Here is a 10000-nt window from a genome sequence, read left to right on the forward strand (position 1 = left end):
ATATGACATGACCTCCTGGACCTGGTCAGCAGCCTGGCAGCAGTAAGGCATTCGGGGCTGTAATCATGATTATTTGAAATTTTCTTTGTCAGACTTTACCTTAATCAACTGAGAACCAGGTTTGAGGTCAGTTAAGGAAAATGAAGGGGGGGAAAAATTGAATTCATCAACTGTAAAAAAAAAAAATTAAAAAATTTAAAAAGTATGTGTTAGTGTAATGTTCTTTCAGGATTTCATAGGTCATGTATTGGAGTTCCAGTCATGTTATGAAAATAATTAATTGGAATGGAAGTGACCCCACCCAGAGTGATCTTTTGCAGGGATGACAGGGGAATGAATCAAAGTGGGTAGAGAAGGACACGGCTTGTCTAGCCAAGAAGTAGCAGGTGATGACAAGGTCACCACAGGTAGAGAGTCTGTTTGTTCTGTGGGAATTCTGCCAGGTGCCAAAGGGTGACATTGGCCCGGGTGGTAAGACCCGTCGTCTGGCAGTCGGAGGGTTGCCGGTTCGATCCCGCCCTGGGTGTGTCGAAGTGTCCCTGCGCAAGACACCTAACCCCCAAATGCTCCTGACGAGCTGGTCGGCGCCTTGCATGGCAGCCAATCGCCGTCGGTGTGTGAGTGTGTGTGGGTGAATGAGAAGCAGCAATTGTACAGCGCTTTGGATAAAGGCACCATTAAAAATGCAGACATTTACCATTTTACCAAACGATCTTTAATAACCACAATGAGTCAGGACCTCAGTTTAATGTTTAATGTGAAGGACGGTACCTTCTACAGGCCCATGTCCATCACTGTGGCTTGCCAGGAACAGGATCCAGCGTGGTATGGTGGCTTAGTTTCAGCCGATGAGATATGTGTGTGTGCATGTGTGTGTGTGTGTGTGTGTGTGTGTGTGTGTGTGTGAGCGGTGCTGTAGCGTGGCACAGCGTTGGAGAACAGCTCGAGTACAGGGCACACAGCGGAGCAACACTCCCTACAGACTGGAGGGAGCCCACCTCTGTTTATCTGTCTGGAGAAGACATCCCACTTTACGTCACCGCGGGGAGGAAACCGAACCAGAAGATGGCCAACTCGAGCCCTCCAGCTCATTGCACATTACAGAGTAAAACAGTGTGCATGTCTGCCCCGAGAGAGGAAGGAGATTAACACAGCCTATTAAGCAGGAGTGACAGTTATTATGAAAGAAGCAGGATGGGTCATATCACTCCCCTGAAGGCTGTAGTTGTCTAAGCATACCCGTTCACCAAGGGAGAAACCTCATTAAGTCCAACCGAGCAGATCGTGTGTGTCAGCACTGCACCTGGACATGCGTGCGCATGTCTGTCGACAGGGCATGTGTGTGTGTGCGTGAGTGTGTGAGTGTGTGCAGGTGTATTCTAAGGGTGCTAACGTGTATGTTGGAGTCTGTGCATGTGTGTGTGTGTCTGTCGACAGGGCATGTGCAGATGTGTGTGCGTATGAATCCGCATGCATGTGTGTGGTCTGGAGTCTGTGTGTGCGTGCGTGAGTGTGTGAGAGTGTGCAGGTGTATTCTAAGGGTACTAACGTGTATGTTGGAGTCTGTGCGTGTGTGTGTGTATCCTAAGGGTACTACGTGTAGTAGGTTGGAGTCTGTGCGTGAGTGTTTGTGCAGGTGTATTCTAAGGGAGTTAACGTGGAGGTTGGAGTCTGTGCGTGTGTGTTTGTGCAGGTGTATTCTAAGGGAGTTAACGTGGAGGTTGGAGTCTGTGCGTGTGTGTTTGTGCAGGTGTATTCTAAGGGTGTTAACGTGGAGGTTGGAGTCTGTGCGTGAGTGTTTGTGCAGGTGTCTCCTCAGGGTCGTGTGCGTGCACGTGGACTCACCTGTGCATCGTAGATTCTCTGCATGGCCTGGAAGAGCTGCTGCGTGTAGCTGGAGATGGCGGCCGCATCCTCCTCAAAAACACCCAGCAAGGAGCGCGTCTGCAGCGAACACGGGAGAGACACTGAGCTGCTGCAGGGCACAGGTAACCCCAGGCCTAACCCTAAACCTAAGCCCTGGCCAAACCCTAAACCTGAGCCCAGGCCTAACCCTAAACCTAAGCCCAGGCCTAACCCTAAACCTAAGCCCAGGCCAAACCCTAAACATAAGCCCAGGCCTAACCCTAAACCTAAGCCCAGGCCTAACCCTAAACCTAAACCCAGGCCGGCCTAATCCTAACCCTAAGCCCAGACCTAACCGAACCCACAGGGCAATAAGAGCAGAGCCAGCTCAGGGGAATCAGACGCCTGAGAGTGAAAGACGAACAGAGCAGATGTCACACAGCAGGGAATGAGGAGGAGGAAAATCTCCACATCTTCCCTGCGGCCCTGCACTTCCCTGTGTGCGGGGCCAGGCCGCGGACATTCAGGGCCCGTGCGCGAGCGACTAAATTTAGTTTCACACCCATGTGGTGCCTAACCCCCCACGCGTCACCCGTGCGGAAGAGGGGCCTCGCCCTCCTGAACCACGCACGGCCCTGCAGCAGCAACACCAGAACCTGTTGTTCAGCAACACCGAGAGCAGCAACTCCAAACTGAGCGCATTACATTGCAGGCATTTAAGCAAACGCGACGTACAGTGAAGTGCAGATCGAACACAGGGACAAGTGCGATGAGGACAGTACGGTTCCGAGTCCTAGCGTGACCACATAAGATACTCCTGCAAGGATGCACAGGTTATTTCTGGGTGCCCTTTAAATCAGCAACTTGTTTGTGCTACTCTTCAGCTAAGCAATAACGTAAAGGGAGCACTTAAGTCGAGCGATGACTTACAGTAAGCACTCAAGTGCTGAAACCCAGAGATCTGCGTCCTGAAGCCGGTGGGAAACGGCCTCGGATCAGATCGCTTGGGTCTCACCCCCACGGCGCACTCCAGCTAATTTAGGCCTCATTAGTGACAGCCAAGGACAGACGTATTGTACTGCATCCCCGTTTGACTCAAAGCCAAGGGAGGCCAAGTCTCTCTCGAGTGATCTTCAAGAATCACAAATGTCAAGACTCAGGCAGGAAACAATTGACCGCCAAGAAGGTTACGGAGCTTTTTTATCCCAGGAGAGCATCTGGTCATTCACCCCAGCAGTAAGCCGAATATTTCAAAGTGCTTTTTATCTTTGCCGCATTAACACATCTTGCACACTGGCCACCCAGCAGCACTGCCACCCAGCGAGACTTAATTGGGTCTTTTAAGTCCATGACCCAAGTCAAGGTCAAGCAAGGGCAGGATAAATTCCAGATAATTTCTGTGACATTTTCGGGCGATACCACTCCGTGTAAAAGGACCAAATCAACTCGAGGTGTAGTGGTTAAGGTAAAGGACCGGGACCACCCAAGGTCGGTGGTTCTAATCCCGCTGTAGCCACAAGAAGATCCGCACAGCCGCTGGGCCCTTGAGCGAGGCCCTTAACCCTGCACTGCTCCAGGGGGAGGATTGTCTCCTGCTTAGTCTAATCAACTGTACGTCGCTCTGGATAAGAGCGTCTGCCAAATGCCAATAATGTAATGAAATGTAATGAAGTCAAGAGCACTAAAATCAGAGTACGATCACATAGCTCCAGCTGGGGGGATGCACAGCGCTCAGCTGGCAGAGTATGCCCTGACTCATCACTCTGTAGCAGTGCAGTCCGTTTGTGCCCATGGCAGAGCGACAGGGTGCCAGGGAAGAGAAGTTTACAGCGAAATGCTGATTTCCAAATATATAGCAATTTTAACAACCAACCACCTCGTGTAACGTCCAGCACTCTGAATCGAACAGAAGCACACCAATTGTCAAAGCCCCTCACTTATCCCCTTTCTGTTCAGAGGTCGCGTTAAACGCAAAACCCTGCCATCTTTACAAAGAAAACGAGAGCCAAACACAGAAGAAGAAATATAACGCAAGGTATTTTTTGAAAAGATTACAACAGGCAATAGAGCTGCACGATATATCTTATATTTATCGTCATTGAGATATGAACATGCAAGATAAACATGTTCATATCGTCATTGAGATATGAACATGCAAGATAAACATGTTCATATCTCGACAACTTGAACGGCAATGCATACTATTTATTTAAACTGATGTTCTGTTAAATTGAATGGTTGTTCATGTGCCATTTGATCAATAAAAGCATGTTGGAAATAATGTCTTCTTTTTTTCATTCAGTGGGCATCGGCTATTCATTGTCTGGGCTCTATGTTAGCAGTGTACCTAAAGCAGAAAGACATTAGAACTGTCCATACTTCAATATCTGTTAATTTATTGCAAGTCATATTGTCATAGCAATATTCAACTCCAAATTTGGAGAAAATGGTGGGGGGAGAGGAATCAGCTTTGTCAAGCGTGTGCAAGAACCAAGAAACAGAGAATCATCTTTTGATGATTAATCAAAATAATGTTCAGTTTGAGATGAAGCAGTTCCTCCTATATTCCAGCTTAATTAAGACTGCCATCAGCCCACAGAAACACCACTGAAGAGGGTCAGGTTTCAGCCATTGCTTTTGGGAAGCCATTTCCTGCTCATTACATTTTTATGAATGCTGTATAGATTCACTGATCTTTACAACCACCTGGAATGCACGACCAATTTACTCAGCTGCTCCGCACAAACTGAAGGCCAGCATATCAGAGCAGTGCATGTGGAAGGGCACGTAAAGATTACTGGAGAGGAACCCAAAGACGACAGAAATAATGGCAACAGGGTGCTCAAACCAAATAATAATATTTTTTTTTAAACACAAGCCAAATCAACACCAAGTTAAAGAAAGAATACAATCGCCTGTCCTCTGTAGATCTCACATCGAACATTTCCATGCAGTGGTGAATTCTGATACACTCCGATACAACTTATTACTGCATTTGTGGTGACATCACTGCAATGTCACTGCAATGTCACTGCAACATCACTGCAAATGCAGTGCCCCAGGCCTGACGCCCAGTGGCTTCTTGGGGAAAAACGTCTCTCCGAGGTTTATTCCCGACCCCAGCAGCAACAAAGTGCACGAATGACACCCAGGATTCAGACTGAACCCAAAACCTTTCCAGTGACTATGTTATTTATACACTTTTCCAGCTTAGATCGAGAGTTTGTAATACACATAATGGGAGGATGTGGGACAATTTCGTGGCACCTATGAATCAAGAGGGGCATGTCTAGAATTAGCATGTCAAGTTAACTCAAGCAGGTCCCAGTCTCTCACTCCCGGTCGCTATTCTACCATTGCACCAACTGCATTACAATGCTGATAAGAGACCATCGAGGGACCACTTGGCTAGCAGACCCAGAGTCTGCCCAACATATTATTCAGGTGACAGTAGAACACTCACTGCTATTTTAGGCTTAATTTAAATATGGGCGGCCTGTAAGCGTAGTGGTTAAGGTACATGACTGGGACACACAAGGTTGGTGGTTCTAATCCCGGTGTAGCCACAATAAGATCCGCACAGCCGTTGGGCCCTTGAGCAAGGCCCCTTAACCCTGCATTGCTCCAGGGGAGGATTGTCTCCTGCTTGGTCTAATCAACTGTACGTCGCTCTGGATAAAAGCGTCTGCCAAATGCCTATAATGTAATGTAATGGAATTTGTCTTATCTTTAAATCAACAGATTGTGACAGATTACTCGTTCTGATATTCATCATCTCGGCTTCCTGCCAATCCGCGGCTTCCTGCCCCCAAACGAGTGAGAACGCCTCGCAGCTCGCAAACCTGCCTCACATTTAACCCGTCATGTGCGCATGCAACCTCTTCTCCTGTCAATCTGCATGTTTCCGCCTGTCATTAAGATCTTCTGTCACTGCAAATGGTGTCGTACACACAACACCATGGCCTCTATGCAGAGTTGGGTCTCATTCCTCTAGCCACTCATACATAGAAGCGCTGATATGTTTTAAAGGTACAATAGGTAATTTCGGACTTCTGACGGTCAAGGGAGGGATTGTAGCAACAAACACCCTCGAACCACAACACTGTTTATCCTACCCTTTCTCTGTGAACGCACTGACATTGAAACGCCATTGGCTGTGGCAATTAGAACCAATTTTTTAACCAATGAGCTTGAATTATTGTACATCTATACAATATTTTGGCACAGAGCGCCGGCCCATCAACTACATATTTTAAAAACCAAATTTAAGGACCACAAACACAGGCAGAGGGCAAGTCAACATGTCAGTGGACCTTTTTCAATGATAGGAAGAGATTTACAATAGTCTTGTAACAATGTTTTAACACAAAAATCTGACCTATTGTACCTTTAATTCATAAAGTACTTCTGGGCAAAGCCCCTTCCCATCTACCCTCGTTTTACTAAACCCTTGTTCCTTTCTGCTGGGCGCTCAAACCTCTTGATCAGGAGAACCTTGCAAAACAAATGATTATATCAATGGGATTAACCTGGATACATGGGCCGAATGATAAATACAAACCCAAATACCACCACTCCACCAGTTATTTGAGTAATTGTCTGAAATATCTTCATTTAGGGGTGTGTAATGCATTTACATTTCACATCTGGGAAAGTAAGTCCCTTCTGGGAGGCAGACAGCTCCACGGGCATTCTGTGCACTGGACTCCCGGTCAGGTTCAGAGCCTGGTGGGCGCGCAGCTATGCACGCCCAATAGGGAATAAATGCTACACTGTGTCAGGGGGAACTCTGTCGGGCATCAATCACAAATGCAGAAAACAAAAGAGGAAAAACAGAGGCTGGAATAGACTTATCACAAATAGAAAACTGTAAAAGATACTTCAATAAAAACACAGCCTAGAAAGAGAAAATAGGCACCTATTTATCTGGATCTGGAAAGGGGATATAATAAGGTAAAAATGCAACATCTACAAAGCAGAATTATTTCTATGTCACCGCTTGTATTATATATAACGTTGTTTGGATGCTTACGCAGCCATTTGCATTTTGACGACTGCTGCTTGACGTTCGTTGTTTTGAAGCAATTAAGGTTATTTGCACGATCTGGCACCTACACTTTGACTTGGGTTACATCACGTTAACTCAGGAAAAAAAATATTTGTTTCAATAACTGCAGGTGTCAGTCACACGGTGGAGTGGAGAAACTAACGTTACATGGACCAGCCCGTGTTGTCACCTGCATTTTGGACTTCCAGCAAGCATGGTTATTTAATTGCAGTCAAACTGAAATAGCTAGTCTCCGAAATAACGTACATTGGGCTAGTTAGCTCGCTACTAGCCTAGACCAAGTGGCTTACACAAATCACACTGATCAGCATCAATGTAGCTATATAGCCACCAACCTAACACAAGGGCAATATTCCAAAATTCAGGAGAACGCTAACTAACGTTAATACAAATATACAAGTTAGCTTGTTAGCAAGCTATGTATCTGAAGTGTCTGAAATCAATATGGTGTAGTACAATTTAGCTAGCTAGCTACACCCATTTACTGATGAAGCCAACTCCACTCGCTAGCTCCTGAACAACATAAAAAAACAACCATCATCAGCAAGACATGAAATAAGGTCTTATCTATCGAGTTAACGCTAGCTGATATCGGTGCAATTTAATGACAGACAGCTCTGGTATCAGTTAACTGAGTTAGGCTATGGCAGCTCACTAGCTAATTGGTGGGCTCTTCCATAGCACAAAGAGCTTTATTCAAGAGGTTGTCTGCTAGCTTAGCTAACTGCTAGCTGCCTTGAACGATGCATGATATCAATTTTACCTGCGGGCTGTCCTCCAATGTTTCTTCTATCGGCAATTTATCAATTCCAGGCATTTCGCTAGCTAACTGATATGAAAATATACTCCAAAAACTGAATACAAAATACAATTCGAAATTACTTCTCAATGACTAGCTAAAGCTGTACGACTCAGCCCAAACAATTCCTCAGCACCCAACCCTGGCTCTCCAGCATGCGGATATTCCGCCTTTAGCCAGGTTGTGATTGGAGAAAATAACACGTTGCTCATGTCTGACCGTGGGTTGGTTGCGCGTTATGTCATGGGACTGTTGTGAAGTCCCAGCCAGATTGGAATAGTAGCCATTTTGGCTCTGGAGAACGTAGCAGGCAATGAAACCACTTTTAGACTCAGAAATATTAATCAGCTGCTTCGCCTCCTGTTGTGGTCATTCGAGGGCAAAGCGTTCACATAGATTTTTGTCTGTCAGATGTTGTCACCGTCGGTGATCATACCAAGCACTGTATTTTAAATGCACTCGTTACACTGGCAGGTGATGGATGCGTATCGCCATTATAAACAAGATATCAAAATCATACTTGTTCTTGCCACTTCAGTTACGGCTTTCTATTCAGAATTTTAAATAACAAAACAACACAACAGTTGTACGGTATTTCTTGAAATGAAATAATCAATCTATTTTTTTCAAAATGCGATTTTATTTCACAATGAAACAAACAACATATTCAACATAATAGGCAATACCTCAGGAACAATTAAAAAGACAAAACAAAATGTGAAAATGTAGGCCTGTCTAAAGATGGAAACAAATTGCATTTCAAATTGTGCCGTCTGCCACCCTCCATAACAAAAATTAGCCACAGGACAAAACAAAAAAACAACAATAAAAAAAAGTAAGTCCTATAAGTTTGTGAACATCCATTTGAGGTCAGATCAGAAAAACGTTTGGGAACCCCTGGGTTAGTCCTGACACTGAGTTTATTCAGAATTAATAGCGTGCAAATGTTCATGAATAATGGCATGTGAAATAAGAATATTCAAGCAGCAGGATTAGCTGAAAAGCATTGCTGAAGTATCCTTCTCTCAAGCCATACTAAAGCAGTACAAACCTTTGGATCCGGCAAAATGTGCTTTGATTGTATTTTCTGCGAGACGCATTGATATTTGAGGCACGGATATGGTCCACATAGTTGTGGGTGTGTATCCGATCAGAGTTTGTACATAGGTGCATAAGTGTGTGCATGTGCGTGTGTGTGTGTGCATGTGTGTGTCTGTGTGTGTGTGTGTGTGTGTGTATGTGTGCATGCAGGCAGGTCACTGTGGTCTGCATGTATGTGCATAAGTGTGTGCATGTGCGTGTGTGTGTGTGCATGTGTGTGTCTGTGTATGTGTGTATGTGTGTGTCTGTGTGTGTGTGTGTGTGTGTGTGTCTGTGTGCATGCAGGCAGGTCACTGTGGTCCGCCTGTATGTGCATAAGTGTGTGTGTGCGTGTGCGTGCGTGTATGTGTGTGTGTGCGTGCGTGTGTGTGTGTGTGCGTGCGTGTGTGTGTGTGTGTGCGTGTGTGTGTGCATGTGTGTGTGTGTGCGTGCGTGTGTATGTGTGTGTGTGTGCGTGTGTATGTGTGTGTGTGCGTGTGTGCATGTGTGTGTGTGTGCGTGTGTATGTGTGTGTGTGCGTGTGTGTGTGTGTGTGCGTGTGTGTGTGCATGTGTGTGTGTGTGCGTGCGTGTGTGTGTGTGTGTGCGTGTGTATGTGTGTGTGTGTGTGCGTGTGTGCATGTGTGCATGTGTGTATGTGTGTGTGTGTGTGTGTGTGTGTGTGTTTGCACACACTCAGGCGGGTCCCTGTGCTCCTGCCGGTCGGCCCTGGCTGTAGAAGTCGTACTCGCGGTACCGGACGTAGTCCTTGAGCCGGTCCGGCAGCGGGAGGAAGCTCATGAACACGGGGGCCCGGAGACGCAGCCGGCCCAGGCAGCACCGGATCTTCAGCCTGCACAGGTGCTGCAGACTGCGGGCGTTCTCTGCGGGCGGAGAGCGGGACTCTCACAACCCGACCTGCACCCAGCGCTCGCCCAGCCACACTGCCCAAACCACATCCTGTGTACGGTCTAAACAAGATCTACAGATGCCACAGGCCGTCTCTTCTTCACACCAAACGCAGACTGTCGACTCACCTTTCCCTCCCTACCTCACCACCATGATTAGCCTTATGTATGCCATAGATCATAACAGCACTTATATATAGTTATTATTGTACTCGGGGTATTCTAGCTGTCGACCGTGGTATGCTAGTTGGTAAGTTGAGGTATTTATCAAGGGTTCAAATTTCCTCTAGGGTCCTCATTG

General features: G+C 46.4%; 2 protein-coding genes across 4 annotated transcripts in view; both read right to left on the reverse strand.

Moving 5' to 3' along the window:
- Positions 1 to 7858, reverse strand: part of appl1 (adaptor protein, phosphotyrosine interaction, PH domain and leucine zipper containing 1) — a 30626-nt gene extending 22768 nt beyond the window's left edge. For all 3 annotated transcript variants that reach the window (XM_061220147.1, XM_061220146.1, XM_061220145.1), the window contains exons 1-2: positions 7677 to 7858; positions 1846 to 1944 (exon numbers count right to left, since the gene is read on the reverse strand). In XM_061220147.1, the coding sequence (XP_061076131.1) occupies positions 1846 to 1944; positions 7677 to 7730 (153 nt within the window). In that variant the 5' untranslated portion in view covers positions 7731 to 7858. The remainder of the gene's footprint in view (positions 1 to 1845; positions 1945 to 7676) is intronic.
- A 484-nt stretch (positions 7859 to 8342) lies between these two features.
- The window catches only part of LOC133110223 (dynein axonemal heavy chain 12-like), an 11189-nt gene continuing 9531 nt past the window's right edge, over positions 8343 to 10000 (reverse strand). The window contains exon 10 of the mRNA XM_061220168.1: positions 8343 to 9675. Coding sequence (XP_061076152.1) covers positions 9488 to 9675 — 188 coding nt within the window. The 3' untranslated portion in view covers positions 8343 to 9487. The remainder of the gene's footprint in view (positions 9676 to 10000) is intronic.

This window comes from Conger conger, chromosome 14 (assembly GCF_963514075.1).
Source record: "Conger conger chromosome 14, fConCon1.1, whole genome shotgun sequence".
Classification (NCBI taxonomy): Eukaryota; Metazoa; Chordata; class Actinopteri; order Anguilliformes; family Congridae; genus Conger; species Conger conger.